At 32.5% G+C, this 20499-nt stretch overlaps 1 protein-coding gene across 2 annotated transcripts; it reads right to left on the bottom strand.

Annotated features, from left to right (window-relative positions):
- Positions 1–6965: 6965 nt before the first annotated feature.
- On the bottom strand, positions 6966–20071 carry LOC121974796 (ABC transporter C family MRP4-like). 2 transcript variants are annotated; one of them, XM_042526025.1, is made up of 12 exons: positions 19725–20071; positions 17407–19608; positions 17004–17324; positions 16838–16924; positions 13079–13762; positions 12829–12993; positions 11979–12273; positions 11568–11782; positions 8470–8775; positions 8332–8395; positions 7605–7844; positions 6966–7369 (listed from the first exon to the last, which is right to left on the bottom strand). In XM_042526025.1, the coding sequence occupies exons 2-12, from the start codon at positions 19447–19449 to the stop codon at positions 7257–7259; spliced, it is 4533 nt and encodes a 1510-aa protein (XP_042381959.1). In that variant the 5' UTR covers positions 19450–19608; positions 19725–20071; the 3' UTR covers positions 6966–7256. The 2 variants fall into 2 exon arrangements, with proteins under 2 accessions (XP_042381959.1, XP_042381960.1); XM_042526026.1 differs by having other exon boundaries at positions 17407–19659; positions 19758–20071.
- Positions 20072–20499: the final 428 nt, after the last annotated feature.

The following is a 20499-nucleotide window of genomic DNA, read 5'->3' as shown; positions in this document are numbered from 1 at the left end:
TTTAGGGGTCATTGTATGCATCAATAAAGTCAATAAACTACATGAAATATTAAAACTACAAACAATGATCTGATTTCACAAAGTGTAAAGAATCCTAAACCTTTTCAACAAGTAATTAAATGACATTAAGTTTAGATTAATTCACCTAAAATGTTCCCTTTACCTATCCCTTAATTCTACATATTATAAGAAGGATTTAAAGCAACTAGAAGGTAAAGAACATGCACAAACTTGTCAAGCAAGAGCGTGATGGACACCCTTTAAAATTTAGTGAGGAATCTATCCCTTCAAGAAATCTGAAATCCTCCATTTATATAATCCATTTGAAGCTTAGGAAAAGAACTTAAACTAGAGCATCATACTCTAAGAAAACAACTAAGAATATCAAGCTATAGAATCCGAAGTTCACTAATTATGGAAACTAACTAAAACATAATTCAAGTAGGGAACATGCCTTCAATCTTTAGCTACTAACTCTCTCTTCTTTGTCTTCCCTTGGAGCTCTAGAACTGGTGGAGAACAATGGGGAGGGGAGCTTCTTAGGGTCGACTGAAAACTTAAGGAGATGGAGATTTTGAAGGTAGGATTTTTAAAGAGGTTAGAAGCTTAGGACTGGGTCTCTCTTTTCCTTCTTTTACAAGAAACGTTGAACCTAGTCCTATTAAAATTACAACATAACAAATTTGAGAAAACATCTAAATTTTATCAACTAAGTCATATAATTTTTTTATATAAAAATTTATATTCATGCATTATATAAATTTTTATCTACATACTAAGTCTTATAACTTTTATAATGCTAAGTCATGTATAATTTTTTTCATATAAAAATTTATATCCCTACATTATATAAATTTTTATATACACACTAAGTCTTTATAAATTTTATTCATAATAAAAATTTATATTTATGGTTATATTAATTTTTATATACATACAAAGTCCTATAAATTTATATAAAAATTTATTCACATGGATTATATAAATTTTTATAGATTTACTAAGTCATATAAATTTATATGAAAATTTATATACATGGGTTATATAAATTTTTATATACACATTTGGTTTTTAATTAAATTTTATACATATTTATATTCACCCATCTTATTAATTTAAATTCTATAAATGTAAACTAACTTAATTAATTAAATCTAACTAACTCCATCTATTTAAATTAATCAATTCTTAATTAAATATGAAATAATCAAATAAATACTCTTAATTAAATAATTCTGAATTCTAATTAAATTATAATAAATCCAATAAATCTTCTTAATTAAATAAATCCGAATTCTAATTAAATTGTAATCCAATAAATCTTATTAATTAAATAAATCTAAATTCTAATTAAATTGTAATTTAACCCAATAAATTTTCTTAATTAAATAAGTAATTTCGGACACTATAATACAAGTCCAGCTCGACAAACAAACTGTTTATTTCATTAATAACTCAAAATAAAAAATCAACTAAAGCATGAGTTTCAAAAGCTTGTCTAACTAAACAAGTAAGACCAAATCAATATTATGTACCCAAAAATGAAATTCACTTTATAAAAATAAAACAAGATAATTCCTTAAATAAATAAAAAATAGTCAATTAATCCAAACTTGGGCTACAACTCAAAGTCAAGTAAAAAATGCATATCTCACGAACAAAGCTAAAATCAAGTATATTTTAACTATAAAATAAATCGACATAAACTTAACCAAAAAAAATTTAAACAAAAGATCAGTAATTCAGAGGAAGACTGCAAATTAGTTGATACCTCAAAAACATAGTCTATCTGTCTGGATAATTATGACTAGATTGAAAAAGATATTTTGACTTTTATCCAACATGATACCAAGGTAAGACAAGATGATAGTACGTTAGGAAAACTTGGTCTAGTGAGTCAAGTAGAGCAAGGTGTACCCTGCTTGGTTTACTTAGCCAAGTAGAACTAACCGAAACTACCTCACCACATCCTAGACTATTTAGACCAAAGTTTATCAATAGGAAGATTAAATGTCCAATTTCTTAAAAATACTTTGTCTAGAAGTGGTCATTGCTTCGATACCTAAGAAGACCCCTATGTCTCACCACAGTCTAGAGCCAATTTTTGAAATATACATTTAATTGACCAATGGTTAAACCTAAATCCAACATAAAGTCAAATAATCTTAAAAAATAATATTTATAACTCATCATCTCACAAAATTATAGGATACTCTTAGTTGAAAACACATATCGAGTAAGATGAATAAGGATTAATTAAATATTAAAATTTTATTAATTAAACTTAACATTAAGATTAAATAAATTACACTTTTTAATTAAATTAATTAAAACATTTTAAAATTATTTTAAAAACCTTTTTAAAATTATTTTAGAAAATCTTTTAATTTTTAAAAAAATCTTTTAAAGTTAATTTAAAAATTCTTTTAAAAATTATTTTAAAAACACTTTCAAAATTTGTTTAAAAATTCTTTTAAATTTTTTTTTGAAAATCTTTTAAATTTCTTTTAAAAAAAATTAAAATTTTTTTCTTTTAAAAAAATTTAAATTTTTTCCTTTTAAAAAAATTTAAATTTTTTTATTTTAAAAAAATCTTTTAAAGTTTATTTTAAAAAACTTCTAAAAAAAGCTTTACAAATTATTTTAAAAACACTTTCAAAATTTGTTTAAAAATTCTTTTAAAATTTTTTTTGAAAATCTTTTAAATTTATTTTAAAAAAAAATTAAAATTTTTTTCTTTTAAAAAAATCTTTTAAAGTTTATTTTAAAAAACTTCTAAAAAAATCTTTTAAAAATTATTTTAAAAACACTTTCAAAATTTGTTTAAAAATTCTTTTAATTTTTTTTTTGAAAATCTTTTAAATTTATTTTAAAAAATTTTTAAATTTTTTTCTTTTAAAAAATTATTTTAAAGTTTATTTTAAAAAACTTCTAAAAAAATATTTTAAAATAAGTTTTAAAAAACTTTTAAAACTTATTTTAAAAAATTTTATTTTTAAAAAAAAATATTTTCAAAATTATTTTTAAAAAAACATTTTTTAAAAAATCATTTAAATTAAAAATTAGTTTAAAATTTATTTTATAAATACTTTTAAAAAATCTTTTAAAAATTGTTTTAAAATATCTCTTAAAAATTATTTTAAAAGTTCTTTTAAAATACCTTTTAAAAATTATTTTAAAATCCTTCAATTTTAAAAAAAATTATTTTTATTATTTTTAATTATATTAATTAAAATTACTTAATGGAAAATTTAAAATTAATTCAAATTGAAAATTAATTAAATCTTAAATCTTAATTAAAGTTGATTAAAACTTAATTAATTTAAAATTAAAACTTAATTAAATAATGAAACAAATAATTTAACTTTAATTAATAACTTAATTTAATTTAACTCAATCAAATTGCTTTTGAAATTAACATAACCTATAAACTAATCAAAGTTTAACTGTAATCTTAATCAAAATTTTAGCTTTACTTTAATTCACTTTAAATTAAACTTGACTTTACTTTGAAATTTAATTAAAACTTAACTTTAAAATTTAACTTAACTTAACTTTATAACTTTATAGGACCTTGAGCTTATGAAGGGGGGGGGGGGGGGGTCTCAACTAAAGGGGGAGGATATGCTTTTATGATTTTCAAATTGTAAGCTACTTCCTTAACTATATTTTTGAAAATCCCATTTTTCCTAATGTTTAAAAATTCATTATGGACTTAGCCTAGGTATTCCCCTTAGTCAGAATGTATTTATTATTTTTAGTTAGCCAACATCTCATAAGCACATTAGGTTTACCATTCTTGTGTATTCAAAAATATAGAATGGTCTGAGATGCATAGGGTCTTTTCTGAACTTTAGATGCTTATATATGTGCATCAATATAAATCTAGGCGAAAAATAATACAATACATTAATCAAGTTAAGCAATTCTTCTTAATAAACAGTTAGTTGGATTATTTTTACTTAACTTGACTAACCTAGTGAACGTAATCTTTTGATATTTTGTTAGTAACTCAAGGTTAGACATTTACGAAAGAATTTTTAGATGATTAGTTTTAAAGTAATATTAAGTTAAAGGGGAGGACTGTTTTGAAAAATCTTTTGACAAAAGTGACTTTGAAAACCTTTTTTGAAAAATACTTTGCAAATGTTTTGAAAATTATTTTGAAAAACTTTTTTAAAAAAACTTTGAAAAATGTTTTGAACATTACTTTAAAAATTACTTTTAAAATGTTTTGCCAAATACTTTGAAAATTTATTTTAAAAAATGCTTTGAAAACTACTTTCAAAATTACTTTGAAAATCAATTTGAAAATTTATTTTAAAAAATGCTTTGAAAACTACTTTTCAAAATTACTTTGAAAATTTGCTTCAAAAAATGCTTTGAAAACTACTTTCAAAATTATTTTGAAAATTAGTTGAAATATCTTTTGAAAATTTGCTTGGAAATATATTTTCAAAAATTTACTTCATTAAATCTATTTTTTTCAAAATTTTCTTACTTGAAAACTATTTGCTTAGAAGTGGATTTTCAAAATTTAAATTTATCAATCATTTTCTAAATTTCCTTACTTGAGAGAAAATTACTTTAACTAAGAAAAACAATGATTGAGGTGAAGAACTTTGTAGGATTTTCACAATATCAATTGTGGAGGTTACAACCTCTATTTATACACAAGGCTATGCTAATTAATTATTTAGAAAACTATGCTAAAATTAGAGAATAATCATGTATTTATGGAATCACAATCAAATATTAATACTTGACTGATTTATGGAGCTGATGTGATTCTCCTGATTTGATTGCGATTTTGGTTGATCTTGGAGTATTTAATTATTATCTCTAACATGATTCTCCTTATCTAAATGTGATTGTGATTGACCTTGGAGCATTAAATTATTATGTCTAACAAAGTATAAGTCAAAGGGAATATCCTTGGGGAAAAAACTTGGCTCCCATTAGAGTGTATCAGTTAACTAATGTCATTGTTCGAGCGAACAGAGAGTTTAGAACTTGATTGCGTGATTCAACTATTCATGATCAATCGATTGTAGGCTTTAGTAGTCAACTGATGGTGGTCAAATAGGTTAGGAAAGATCCATTCTTCAGGTTTAAATGATTAGATTTGACTAGGCAGTCAACTGATAGGTAAGATTAATTAACTGGTAGGCAGAAATCTGCCCGAATAGCAACCCTATAAAGAAATTTTTAAGGTGTTTTGAAGGTGTCGGTTCTTAAGAAGTTGGAGACGAAGTGCTACTGCATTTTCGACCATCAAGAAACTATCCAAAGCAATAAACAAGCTTTCAAAGCAAAGATTTGTGTAAAGTTGTTACTTTATTTGTATTTGTATATTTGTTTTATTCTTGTGTTGTTTTGTAAGAAATAGTTTGTAAAAGACTTCTATGCCTTCGGAAGATATCCTAGAAGAAGAATATTTAATGGTGGTATATCGCTATGATTAAGCGTTGAATTAGTCACCTTAAGAGGCCGATACCAAGTAAAAATCAATATGTTGTGCATGTGTGTCAAATTTGATTTAAGTATTTCACTACGCATTCAAACAACGAGCCCACAATCAAGACAAAGTGATAGAAGCTATTCACTCTCCCTAGCTCACAAGGTCCTAATAAAAACATCTAAATTAAATTATTATAGAGCATTTAGTAAGTGAATAAGTTAGAAAATTTGTTCTCTAATATAAAAATTACTATGAGCCAATCAATCCATGAGACAATGATACAGGTGCCTGCATGGTTTAAAATTTTAAATTGTATTGAAGTTTTGATTTATCATCGAACCAATACAAATTCGATATCATATAATATCGTGCATATACATTTTGATATTTTTAAATATAAATATATTAATTAAAAATATTATTATAATATTTGTTTACTATAAATATTTATTATTTGATTAAATTAATATTTTAAAATTTAGGATTGAGTAAAAATTAATTTTGGACTAATTAAAGTCTAGATATAATAGATATAATGATTAGGGTTCAATAAGTTTAATTTAAATTTAATTTAATTTATTTTAATCAGGAAGAAATTTAAGAAGAGGAATATTTTTTTTAAAAAAAAATTATATATATGTAAGGATAAAAAAAGAAAAATAGAAAAAAGGAGAAAAAAATAAAAGGAAAAGAATTAGTCATTAAAAATTTGAAAATTTAACCTTTTAAAAAAATATTAATTAAAAAATAAAATTGAAAAAAAAAACATAGTTAAAGAAAAAAATTAAAACATTAATGCTTAAAACAATTAAAAAAACACAGTTAAAGAAAAAAAAAATTCTCGTGTGGCCGCCGCGATCTAGCACGAGGCGTCTGCAGCGGCTGTTTGAGGCACGCTGGTGTGCTGTCATGCCGGTCGACAGGCATAGCAAGATGTTTCACACGTGACATCCACTACGGCACAAGATTGTAATCCATATTGTCTGCATATATTTTTCTAATAATGCCCAGCATCCAGCATCCAGCATCCAGCATCCAGCATCCAGCATCGATGGTAGATATAAAACAATGAGATTTAGAAGGCATACTTGCTAATTGAACGTTGGAGCATTTCAAAACAAGAATATGTCACAATTTAACCTTGACATTGAGAGTTGTTTATTTGATGAAAGCAGAATTTGTTGAGATGAGGTGATTTTATTTGTATGTTAAGGAGTTCTTGGCAATCATATGCTATTCGTTATGACTATCCCGTATCATTGAAAGAGAATAAATCAAGAAACCAAAGCTAATCACATGAAAAGGTAATTTCTCGATCTTTAGCGGCTCAATTTCTGTTCACTTTTCCTTCACGAAAGGATAAGTGACTTTAACCAGAGTTACATTATTGAAATCTTTCAATTATGGCTAGTTCATTCTCATTTCCTTGCTAACTATTTCAACCTACCAAATATGGCGACGCTGGAAAATATTCCAAGTTTAACAGCACAGATCCTTGTGTGAATTAAATGAATATCTGAAGCAATCTCAAAATTGCCATATTGGTCTAGAAAACAGCGGTTGAGCTTTTGAGCTCAATTATTTTTGCATCAACATAGAACCAATGCATATTTTACAACATTTTATGCATAGGATGTGTTTCCGAACCATGGATTGCTTCTAGCACTTCTGTCAAGTTGTGTCCAGGAGCTGTCTTCCACGTTCATCTCCAGTGATCCAGTCTACTGATGCAGTGGAACAACAGCATCATCCTTTAAATGCTTATCCAGCCTTGATTGTTCTATTGCTTGCACTCTCAAGCATCAGACATACTGCTCGATCGGGTAGAGTACTCAGAAACTAACCTAAGAAACATTGATGACTTGTCTTCCAACAGCCGCTGTGGACTATCAAATTCAGCTACTCTACCTGTGAAAAGAATTGAAATTGATTCAGCAACATGATACAATACTAGGAAATATATGTAAAAACAATTACGAAACAAGCGACCGAGTTCTAAACTTGTAGGCAGGAGTATTGATTACATGTGAGAAGATTAAGAGAATGAAAGAGATAATGGACCTGTCTTTTAACATCTTGCAATTTAACTTGTTCAGAACAAAAGAGAAGACTTGACTAATCGTAGCTTCCATAAACAACTTACCATCACTGAGTACTAAAACCAGATCACTATCAATAACAGTAGGTATACGGTGTGCAATGGTGCATACAGTACAATTCTTGAATTCCCTTCGTATGATCTTTTGGATAAGATTATCTGTTGCAGTATCAACTGATGCTGTTGCCTCATCAAGCACCAATATTCGAGCCTGCTTGAGTAATGCCCTGCCTAGCGAAACAAGTTGACGCTGTCCGACACTCCAGTTGTCTCCATTCTCCAAAACTGAAGAGATCAGAATGACAACAATTAAACAAGTACACGGAGCAATGCTATGCGCTTATTGAACATGAAGCTATAAAAAGAAACTAATTAACTAGGTGTAAATGCACCCCCTTTCATAAACTATGACTGGCACATCATATTGAAAACAGTTTATAACACAACTACAAAAGACACCTTTGCACAAGATAACTGAAATGTAGGAGGCCATATATGAAAACAAAGACAAGAGATGGTAGATGGATGATAACCTCTACATCTATTGAGGTCTATTATCAAATCTACATGCACATGCTCTATGATACACTATGCAGTAAAAGGCACTGACGTATTAGAACTTTAATCAAATTAATTTGCAATTGAAAACACTTATTCAATGTTTTCGTCTTTAGCTGAGATGACAAGCCAGAATGTCTTTTTGCAACTATAGAAACTATTTCCAGATTGTGGACAGAGCTGAATCATTCTACAACATGAACATGAAACATACCTGGAGCATCAAGTTTTTGTGGCTTTTGACTGATCACCTCTCCAAGCTGACATTTGCCAAGAGCCTGGGGGAAATACTTTCAGTAAACATGAGAAGTAGGCCATCCACAGAGTCACATGAATCTAGCTTAGTATTTACCTGCCAGATTTCTTGATCAGAATGCTCTTCAAGAGGATCAAGATTAAGCCTGATTGTACCCTCGAACAAAGTAGGATCTTGGGGAATGATGCTAAGTCGAGATCGAAGATCATGTAGACCAATAGTGGAAATATCAATGCTATCGATGATGATTTTCCCTTCTGCAGGTTCAATTAAACGAAACAGTGTCTGTATAAGAGTAGATTTACCGCTTCCAGTTCGCCCAACAATTCCAATCTTGTTCCCACCAGGAAAAAGGCAGTTTATACCATGAAGGACTAAAGGTAGTGTATCTTTATAACGGGCCTATTTTTGTTTCAAAAAATAGCAAATCAGTTCTTGTTGTATATGTTAATGCAGAACAATAATTGAACATGTGAAGAAAGACTTTGTAAAGCACTCCAACTTTTTCTCCCAAGAATATCAAGGCCTACAGAAAATGTTGAACAATGTAACAATAGTTAAACCATCTTTTGATCTTCTTATGAACATCCCATCTTTGTCTTGTCTCCCAATATAGCTTTCAAATAATTCAAGCAGGGCCAGTACTCAGCTCTCAATTCTCATATATTCTACACGAAGCATGAAAAAATGTCATGTCAAGACCTATAGAGTCCTGCTTTATTATTACCAGTGCTTTAAGCATGAAAATTTGTTGCATGGCTAAATTTTTTCCCTCCACTGGCCCACCGGATGATAACAATTTGAGCCACTAGAAAAGAAGCTCGGTCTTCTTCACACGTAATTTAAATTTTGAATTTTAATGACCTATTAAGTTGAACAAAACCAACTTGTTAGATATCAAATTTTTTCGTACTTAATTTTTTGCATTTTATTTTATTTTTCCAAATTTGTAAATGACGATTTAACTTGAACCAAAAATTCCATTATACAAAATAATGGAATTTGATCTTGGGTGTCGAATCGAAGTTAGGTTGAATGTGGATGAAACCCATCAAGCAAGAGTTGATTAGGTCACATGGGTTCAAAGGATGATTAATTTGGTGTAATTTGGCTAGACTAAACCAAATTTTATACTTGGGATAGTCCAATATAATTGCATTGCATTAGGTTGAGTTGATGGAATTTTTTTAGCAGTTGGGCATTAAATACATTTTCTCCCTTCTCTTTCCACACACTCTCACCTGGCACTCGACTGACCACTCTCTCTCCTAATCACTTTTTCTCCCTCTTCGTATGTTGCCACTGTTCGTATTGCCTTTCTCATGCATGGGCACTGTCAACTCCAACCAGTCGTCATGAACCACCTCACCTTTAGCAGGTCTCTCTTTCTTTCTCTCATTCTCTTGTTTCCCCCTCTCCTTACTTTTATATGCATAAACAATAGTGCCCCCGCTTTAAGTACAAACGAGCAATCATCACTGCCGCTCTTTTCTCCTTTCCTTCCTTTTTGTATCCTGTCAGAAAACCCCCACCTATGCGCCCATTCACAACCCTCATACACTGCCACCATTGACCCTAGGACAAGCCTAAGCCATTGGTCAGTACCTCACCTTTTCCCCTCTTTCTTTCTTCTTTCTTGAGTCCTTTGGCCAAGGTGCCCTTAGGTTAAGCTGCCCTTGTTGTTTATTGCCTTGCATCCAAGGCATTACCACTGCCAGGCCTCACCTTGTACATCAATTTCAATCAATTTGAAGCCAAGCAATTTCCTTGATACTATTAGGAATGATCACCTAGTTTGGATTGATAATTACTTATTATTTAAGCTAGATTGACTTAGGTGTCTTAATTATTATTCAAACACTTGTCCTATTCCACCAAGAAAAAAATTGTGGGGTAAAAGCTAAAAGCTTGGCCCTATTATATTTCTATTTTAGGTTGGTTATATCATTTATATTGGTGAATTTAAACTAGGATGAAAATTAATATTTTTTGTTACTAGTGGGAGTTTCTCTAGCTTGAGTCATATTGGAGTAGTCGGATCAAGATCAAATCCATCACCCTTTGGTTCTAACTAATTCTTATATTTTGTGTTATTGTCATATTTAGTTTATCTTAAGCTTTTCAAAATAATTAGTAAAATGTCAACTCAAGATAGTATGTGGTATAAAGACTTCAAAAGAAATAATAATTATTATAAATGGAAAAAATAAATACAAAAGAGAAAAAAACTATAAGCCTACTTTCACTAGAGATATGGTAGCAATACGTTGCTCTAGTTATTATTTATTTGTGTGATGGTGCTATATAATTGTGATCACTGGTGAAAATTTTAGCTCATATATCAGATGACATCATCTATTCTTTAGGAGCCTAATTCTAATGATTCACTTCTTATTACATTTATTGGTCATCATTAAATGGTGCTGATTAAAAGAGATTTAATTTATGTTAAAAGATAATGAAAATTAAATGTAACTACTTGGGGTAATACCTGGCAATAATAAAACGTGATAAATAAGTACAATGCATGACACAGTTGCCCATCTAAAAAAATCCCAAGTGCATAATCCAAATTTCTGATATTAAACTATTCCACAAATACAAATTCAAAATGTATCAATATCACACAATTAGTTGATTAGTTATATGCTACCTCTAAACTAATTAATAGTTTAAGGGATGCAATCAATATCCTCAAAAGCAAAAGTTCAGAGTCCTCACATATTCCAGTTTTCATACGGAAAGTATATAAAAGTCCTTTAATACTATATCAGGTGTGCAGTGGTTGTGCCTTGGACCTTCTAAAAAAGGTTTAGGTTTTGGTACTAACACACTTTCATTAGCATTTATATTGCCAAACAAGCTATATACACTTCAGCACAAAACTTTTTCTTGAGTACATATACATGATTAGCAATAACAGTACAGTGTACAAGGTTAACTCTGTCATATTTTAATTCTTTTTTTTCTTGGATCATAACAACAAAATATTAGCCGCCCTCACCTAATGGGATAAGGCTTTGGTTATTGTTGTTGTATCACAACAAAATATGCAGTTCCTTGAGTTGCTATTATGTAACATTTCTCCTGAACAGTTAGCAGCAAACTTATTTTTTGATATCTTTTGTTTTGATTCTTAGCAAGGCATAGTGAATGATGACTCTTATAATTAAAAATAAAATTTGGATGCACACCTTGAGATTGATCAATTCAATATTCCCAGTCTCTGGCCATGTAGTAGGAGGGCGACAATTCTCAACAATGGGTGGTGCTTCACTTGGAATTTGGCAATACTGATTTATGCGCTCAATGGAAATAATTTTGTTCTCAAGCTTACAAAAGCTCAGTATCCACCGTGATAAACGAGCATTCAGATTTAAGCCATATGTTACAGCCAGACCTGCCATACCTACAATATAAAATAAATTTCATGTAAACATCACTTTTCCTTCAAATTCATGTAATAAGAAAAAGGTCATGCTTCCTTTAATATCTTTCCCTTTATGCAAAACAATTCAAATAAAATAAAATAACAAGATCACAATATATTCAAGCCCTAGAAATAATTTATGAATCAGAATTTTGAAGGCCATTAGAAGCCATACTGGGATCAATGGATCCATGTGGGAAGCTAACAAGCAGAGCCATGCAGAAAGCAAATACAAAAGTTGAGAGTAGTTCCATCCTCAAACACAGCCATTCAATTGCTGCAATACTACAGAAGAATGGACGGGCAAAGCAATCGAGCAAGTATTGGTTCCTCTTCATAAAACGCTTTTCTTGGTTGAAACCTCTAATAGTAGCAGCCCCAGCAATAGACTCTCCAAAGAGATGGATGACAGGGGATTTTTGAATGCTAACAATCCGAACCAGCTCCCTTGACGAAGCCATGTAATATTTCTGCAAATCAAGCAAGAGTTCAAAGATAAAACATTTTGACAGGAGTTCAAATAATCAAGGAAAGATGCTGCTGCTATATCATTGTTCAGCATATCAGACAAATAGCTAATAAATGTAGTAGAATAAATTTGGAAGAAAACTAACATACCTAATTAACTTTTGTCTATTTTGCAAAAATAGGCACTACAAGAGAAAGAAGTTCTCGAAAGCATTTGGCATCAAGTAACAAACATGATTACAACATTACCAAAAAATTCCTATGCAATTTGTCGAGGTCTGAAAGTAGTAAAATCAGGAACACACCATAATTTCTCCTAGACAGATCTTAATTTTCCAAAGAAAAAGAAAACAAAAAAACAAAAGTGATAAACTGATTATAATTTGATTGCTGAAATTATTGATGGTTACTACCATCCTGCAATGAAGTACATTGCCAAAGAATACACTTGTAACCCTCTAATTATCTATCTGGAAGACATGATCTGACATGGGCATAAACTTGGAGATAATATTTGCCAAATACAGTGTTCATAATATCCCACAGAATTCAAGTACCTGCATCCATAAGCAAGCTAGTGCCATGGGGAAAAACAGAAGCAGAACTTGCCATGTAACTTTGCTCATAACACCAACTATACCAAGAAGCTGTATTGTGGTTGCAGCAAAACCACCCAGTCTAAATGGTATATCAAGATCTACAACACTTTGATCCACGGAGACCTGATCATTTCCAAACAGAAGTGACAGATCAGCAGCCTAATAAACTGGTTTAGCACTGCTAAAAATTATAAATATGGTTACTTACTCGATTCAGTATCCTTCCAGCTGGAGTTGTGTCAAAAAAAGACATTGGGGCACGAAAGATAGTTCTGAGCATCCTTACAAACAATTTTTGAGCAGCTTCTAGACCAAATGTAGCTACAAAAACAGCTCTAATAAAAACAAACAGAGAACTTCCAAAAGCAAGGCTCATGTAAACAACTAAAAGAACCATGCTATTTGTCTTTGGTCTGTCGCCTCTGGTTTGAGGATTGGCCCATGCCATCCACCAATTGCCTGCTATTTGTAGCACCTGAAACATAGTCTGAGCAAGGATAATTAATGGAATTAATGCTCCCTTGTATGCTGCAGTCATATATGACAGGTAAACTTTCAAACTAACTCTTCCTCTCTCTCGCTCCTCTTCTTGAGCCTGCTGTTTTTTTCTCGTTCGTTTCACTTTCTTTTTCTCTTTTATCAATTTTTTCTCTGATGGTGTTCCATCTTCTGGTGTTTCACTTTTCATTTTATCAACACTGCTAGGACTCATTGTTAACCTTTTGCCAGAGATGGAAGAAATTCCAGTATGAATGGTTCCATTAGAATCTTCCAAAATGTCCATTGTCTCAATTGCTTCATGATGAGCTGAAACTAGTTCATTGAAGTCAGTACCAGCCAGCAAAAGATCCTCATATTTTCCAGCCTGTATAATTTGACCATCTTTCAGGACCTACAGCAATTAGATAAATAAGCAAAGAACAGTAAGTCCATAGTAACTGAGATAGGGATCAATATATCTACCGCCTAGACAATCTGCATAAGCAGTAACATGAATTAAGTCAATCCATCAGTTTTCAAGAAGGTAAATCGTGTAAGCTCCATACAAGATATAAGTTACCAAAATGTACAATATCAAAATTAGAATACAATATGTATTCTGATTATAAAAAAACAGAATAGATAATAAAACATCATCATTACTAGTCATCATGTTAAATATTAACTATTAATCACAGGAATAACTAGTAACAACAACAACAACCAAGCTTTATCCCACTAGGTGGAGTCGGCTATATGGATCCTTCTACGTCATTGGGCTCTATCCCCTACTATATCATCTATATTTAAATAAATTTTATGTTGTTTTATCGTTCTAACCAAGTCTTTTTTGCCTTCCTCTTCCTCATTTGATGTGCGTATTTGTCTTCATTTCACATCACTTAACTGGGACATTTATTGATCGTCTACGTGCATGTTTGTACCATCTTGGATGTATCTCTCGGAATTTTTTCTCAATTGATGAACCTCCGATTTACTCTCTAATGTTTTCATTTCTTATTCTGTCTATCCTCGTATGCCCACACATCCACAATTACCTAAGGAGTTGATGATGTTTTTAACTTGACCAAACACGGTACTAAAATGAACACTGACCTCTCAAGGCTGTATCTTCAGATTTAGTGGCCCTAGTAAGGTTCAATAAGTTCCTTGCCTATCAGTGTTAGGCTACATTAATTGCTTTTCACCGTGGCATCACTAGAAAAATAAAATAAAATATTTTGAAAAGGTCTTAGGGACTGAGAAATAGAAAACACAAATTCAATGGAGGAAGAAGCTAGTTGTGCTTATATTTGGACATAAAAAATGTAAGGTTTTTTACTTATTTTGGACTGCTCACTAGCCTGTTGACTCCGTCACAAGTACTCGCTTTAAACAATATTTCAAATGTGATATAGCAAGGACAAGTTTACAAATTATCACACATTGGCAACCGTATCCATGGTGAGAATACACGAGCAACCTCTCTTTCAGAGAGTAAAGAGAGAAACCCACAGGTCTCATGCTCAACCTCACTTTGAAATGCCCAGCTAACTAAAGTTGTATATTATACTGCATATGCTAGTAGCCTTTTCAAGATGATTTATACTTTCTATTTATGCTTATATTACTTGTTGCTTGATTACTTGCTTTCTCTATTACATATGACATTATTGCCTTTAGGTTTAGTCGAGGTGAGTACTTGTGCTGTCCAGCTGATAAAATAAATGTCGCTCTGTCGAATGCACTACCGCTAGATCATCTAGAGATTTACTCATTGTGTCATGGAAATTTATCATTTTCTTTATTTCAGTTTACAATACTTGTGTTCTCAGCAGTTAGTTCATTTGGTTTATCCTTGTCTTTAAAATTTTTATAGCATACTTCTAAACATTTCAAGTTCTATCATAAACTATTTAAGTTTCAGTTACTTATCTATGCTTATTGATCTCACTGTTATGGTTATACTGGCATTTGGGTTAGGTAAAGTCAAGTACATGCACTTTCTATTTATTAATTTATTCTTTTTCTATTTATGTTTATATTATTTGTTATATAACCAACGTCCAACACAATTGATGTCAATGTATCTGTCATGGATACAAGTGGATCTCATCCCATTCGTGAAAAATCAGCCACTGCAGTTGTGTCCTATGATGTCTTGAGTGATAAGTGCAAGAGATACAAGATGTATTAGTTAGACAATATGTCTAGATCAGTATATAGATGCTACTTGACATTTCTTATTTATGGGCTAATATCTAGCACATGAGATTGATGTAACTGTCGCGGTTACAAGAGGATCTCATCCCATTCATAGAAAATGAGCTACTTAGGTTGAGATGTATGGTGTCTTGAGCAATACATGCAGGATGTATTGTTCAAATAATATGTTAAGATTAATATTTGAACACTACTTGATATTTCTTATTCATGCCACTCTGTAGACGTTCAATGCAAGTGATACAGAGCCTCATATGTGAATGAAACAAAATTCAAAGAACCAATTCTAATATACGAGAAGCAAATATAATATAAAAATTAGCACAAAATTGCAAGAAAAAATCAGTCTAGAAATGAATCCTTTAGTCTTTAATTATCACAAGTTACATACATAACTCACATGCCATTGAGGTTAGAGAAACTTTGTCCGTGGACATGAAAATAATTTCATATTTCAAAATTTTAACTACAATACCTTCAAAGTTGTAATATTATAATTGATAAAATTTTGTATAACATCAACATAATCTTACATTTTCAAAGTTTAAATCCTAACCCTTTCAAACACTCTATTTGAATTGCATTTAATTCTTTAATTATCCTAAGTATGAATACACATAATATACATGTGCTATTAAGAGAAATTTTGTGGTAATCTCACATTTTGAATTTCACAGAATATTCCATTACAAGTCCAAGATCTTCAAATATTTGCTTAGAATAATATTCCTAAATATGAAGAGGATACAAAATAATCTACAAAACGAAAGTAAACATATGTTTATCAGACAATTACAAATTAAATTAATTTAGTGTTGACTTTCATTTTAATCTTTAAACAACTTTAACAAGATTGGTTTTACCACATTTGAGATCCAAAAGTTCATAGCGGGTGAAATTGTAAAAACTTATGCAACTTTAGTAGGGTACACAAGAACATTAAATTATGAAAGTTCAATTCTGTAGACTTATTAAAGCAGATCATAAAGAGAGACATTTTTAATGAGCTTATAGAAGATAAATTTATAACAAAGCATAGGCCAACACAGTCAGACTGGTGCCAAGATGTATTGTGTCAATTTATGTTGGCTCTGGTATCAACTCCATTGCAGGCTGGTATCAACGCCATTACTGAAACTGATATTTAAAATCTTGTGTTTATATAAGCTAAATGCACATGATTGTGAGAGAAGTGCTTAAAATATTCTTTCTAACAGATTGAATAATATGAAAAAATAAAGAGGGATATTTAATCTTGTGGTACCAATATTTTGTCAGCAGCTGGAAGAAATTCAACTTGATGAGTGACATAAATTACAGTCTTGCTAGCTAGTGCTGTCAGTATATATTCCTGCAGAACAAGAGTTGCGCAGTTGTGTGAGCCAGAATGCAGGATGGGAGAAAAATGAGGAAGAGTTATGCATCCTCACCTTAAAAAGTTCACTTCCTGTTTGAGCATCAAGGGCACTGAAAGGATCATCAAGTAAATAAAAATCTGCATCTTGATAAAGTGCTCTAGCGAGCTGCACCCTTTGTTTTTGTCCACCACTCAGGTTAATACCTCTATCACCAATTATTGTTTGGTCTCCATGTGATAACAATTCCAAATCCTTTTTCAAGCAACAAGCATGAATAACACTTTTGTATCTCGGCTTATCCATTGGACTACCAAACAGAATGTTCTCTTCTATATTCCCAGATTGTATCCAAGCTGACTGAGGTACATAAGCTGCAGATCCACTTATCCTAACCTGGAAAAGTGACAATAGTTAGACTCTGAGAACATAGGAAACATTTACACAATAGATAACCAACTCTGTGTGTACTACTTACTTCACCAGAAGTTTTTGGGATCTCACCCAGTATGCAAGAAAGAAAACTAGACTTGCCAGAACCAACAACACCACAGACTGCAATACGCATGCCCTTTTCAACTTGCAGTTGAATACCAAAGAGTGTAGGTGTTGCAAAGGAGGGATCCCAAGAAAATTCTCCATCTTTAATTTCAACAACATTATTTGTAAAGCACCGAGGAACAACTATAGTAGCATCATCTCGTAACTCTTCTTCTTGTAGGAAACCAGATATTCGGTCTAGCGAAACCTTTGTTTGAGCAATCATGGATACCAAATCTGGAAAATTCCTAAGCGGTTCTTGAAGAATCCTAAAAGTGGCTAAAGCTGAAAGCACACCCCCAGCTGTTAGCTGGCCGCCCAACAAAATAGAAGTGGCAAAAGTTATGACTGAGACAAATATAGGGGATCCCCAGAAAATGAAGGTTACAACAGACTGTGTATATAAGGCTTTCTTGAGCCACTTGAACTCAACATTCCTCATGTCCTCTAATTTCAAGCGGTATTTGTCTTCCCACGCCTGCAACTTCAGGATTCTCATGTTCCTTAAACATTCAGTGGTCTTCCTCATTCTTTCATCCTTAGCAGTCATTAAATGATCTTGATACTCTTCTTGAACCTTCGCAAGAGGGATAGTAACAAGGATGGAGATAATGGTCGCTACCAATGTTGCAACTGTCGCAATACCTACATTCTTATACAAGATTGCTAAAGCAAGAATGATTTGTAGTGGAAGCATCCATATGTCATGCAAATACCAAGAATAATCACCCACCCTTTGTACATCAACTGCCATGTAGTTTACAATTTCACCACTCGTATGGCTCTGTCGAGATGTACTGGATAACCTGAGCCCTTTTCTGTACACCATAGCTGTCAAGCCAGATCTAACATGCATGCCCAATATGTCTACTCCCAAGTACCACTGTCGACTAGTAAGAGTTTCAATCAACTTAGCAGAAAAAAATATTGAGGCTAAAATGTAACCCTCATGAGGGAATGTTATCTTGCCACTCAGGTAATCAACAAAATAACTTATCAGATAGGGACCTACATAAGAAACTGCTGTGTTCAACCCAGCAAAGACAGCATTCAAAGCAGCTTCTTTCCAAAAGGAACGGAAAATAGCCACTGCTAATGATGGTTGATTCTCAGGATTCTCAGCTTTCAACCTTTCCCAATTTGAATTCAGTATCTTGTAACAAGTCTTTGAACGATCTTTTGGGTCTAGCAAAGGTATGTCCCGCAGTTCCAATGGCCTTTTCACACCCAATGATAAGAGTGGATCAAGCCAGGACAGAGTTGCAAGGCTGAAAAGGCTTGCATCACTGTAAGGAGTGACTTTAAGACAACCAGCTTCTTCTTCCCCAGCAATCAATGGTTCTCTGAGGTCTTGATGATCCCTATAAAGTTCAATGGATGTGCCACCCAAAACTGAGGCAACAAAAAGAAAAGCAAGGACAGGAAACGCTGCATAATTTGAAAGTGTGTGTGAATTTAGGCTAACCAACTTGGAAACTAATCCCTTGCTATCAATGTAACCAATGTAAAGGCAAAAAATGAATGATATAAACCACCATAGCCTAATCAATAATGGAAATTTAGGCAATGCCTTAAATTTACAATGGAGTACCAATAAGCACAAGACAAGCCATCCCAATGCTTCCACAGACGGCAGGTAAAGAATATTGTAGTTTCTGGATTCTGCCTCTCTTGTAACCGACCTTACAATCTCGTATACTAATACCACCACTTGGAGGAAGAAAACATAGAAGCAACAGAAAACTGTAATCTTGAACCAATAACCAACTCTTACAAATCGATCACCACCAGTACTGCGGAGAGCAGTTAGAGGGTATCGTTCATCATCCTTGATAGAAGGAACCCGGCCGGCGGCACAGGCAATAATTCGCCGCATTGAAGCAAAGAAAAAGAAGCAGAGGGCAAGCGATGCATAGGCCACCGTCGCAATCTGCTCGTGTAAAGGGAGGTCACCGAACGAGCTGAGGGAAAAGGAACCCATAGCCCGGACAAAGTTTGGATTTCGATGAGCGATCTCGAATGTTTGGCGTAGAGGCGAAGAATTCAGCTACGGGCATTTCACCATCAAGGATGCGGAGAGATTAAATGCGAGGAGGAAAACTAAGACACGGCAACGGGGGGGTTGCAGAGGGAGCGATGTCTGTTCCACAAGAGCAGAAGACACATTGCAGATGAGAACAAAACGCCCTCCCTGGTCATATACCAAAGAAAAACAAAATAAAATTTTGCACAAGGCGACGAGAGAACTTCACAGACCTAACCCGTGTGTGGGGCTCTCTCTATTCCCACCTCTTCCTCCTCCTCTCTTCTTTCTCTTTCTCCTCCTCCTTCGATGGTTCCAAAGCCGCGATTTTGCGCGACGCCAGTGGTCGATAGAGGCGGCGCGAGTCGGAGCAGGTGAATGAGGTGCCTTCAGGTGCTCCACGATCCAAACCCTCTTCTTTCCTTCGCCTCCGTTCCCTTCCCTGTGCTGCAATCTCGCCCTACGTCAAGTTGGAGCGATGCCGTGATCAGAAACAGGAGGGAGGAAGTTATAGGCGACATTGGCTTGTGGATGATCCACTGCGATAGATGGTGGGATTTGGCCAGTTTGATGTGGCAATCAAGACACATGTGCATCATTGCCCGGATATGCATTTATTAATTAATCCCCCTCAGTGCATGAATTTTTACAATATCTTTATTGTCTCATGTCAAATAATAGAAAATTTAATTTACCAAAAACTAGCACATTTCTCTCCCTTTTTTTAAAATAAAATTATCCCTATATTTAATTTACCAAATCTCTCACTTCTCTTTTTTTTTTTTAATATTCAAGATGACATCTGAATTTCAAAGTATTGCATTTAATATTGATCATATTCGAGAATGAGTAGATGGACGTTAGATAGACGATGCTCATGTTGACTGGATATCGACCGAAGATGATGTGAACCTCCGACGAGCTGAGCCTGCAACCATAAGTCGTTAGTGTCGAGCTAGGGAGGGGTTCCCGGCGATGGTCCTCCGACGCTCAAGTCAATCACCGACA

The sequence above is a fragment of the Zingiber officinale genome, chromosome 4B (genome assembly GCF_018446385.1).
Source record: "Zingiber officinale cultivar Zhangliang chromosome 4B, Zo_v1.1, whole genome shotgun sequence".
Classification (NCBI taxonomy): domain Eukaryota; kingdom Viridiplantae; phylum Streptophyta; class Magnoliopsida; order Zingiberales; family Zingiberaceae; genus Zingiber; species Zingiber officinale.
Note: the sequence above shows the minus strand (reverse complement) of the source record. Positions and strands in the feature narration are given on the sequence as shown.

Excerpts from the sequence above, each read along its gene's own strand:
- LOC121974796 (XM_042526025.1), bottom strand. The coding sequence starts at position 19,449 with ATGGGTTCCTTTTCCCTCAGCTCGTTCGGTGACCTCCCTTTACACGAG. Across the intron at positions 17,325-17,406 it reads TCCCAAAAACTTCTGGTGAA|GTTAGGATAAGTGGATCTGC; the intron begins GTAAGTAGTACA and ends TCACTTTTCCAG. Across the intron at positions 7,845-8,331 it reads ACAAAAACTTGATGCTCCAG|TTTTGGAGAATGGAGACAAC; the intron begins GTATGTTTCATG and ends TGATCTCTTCAG.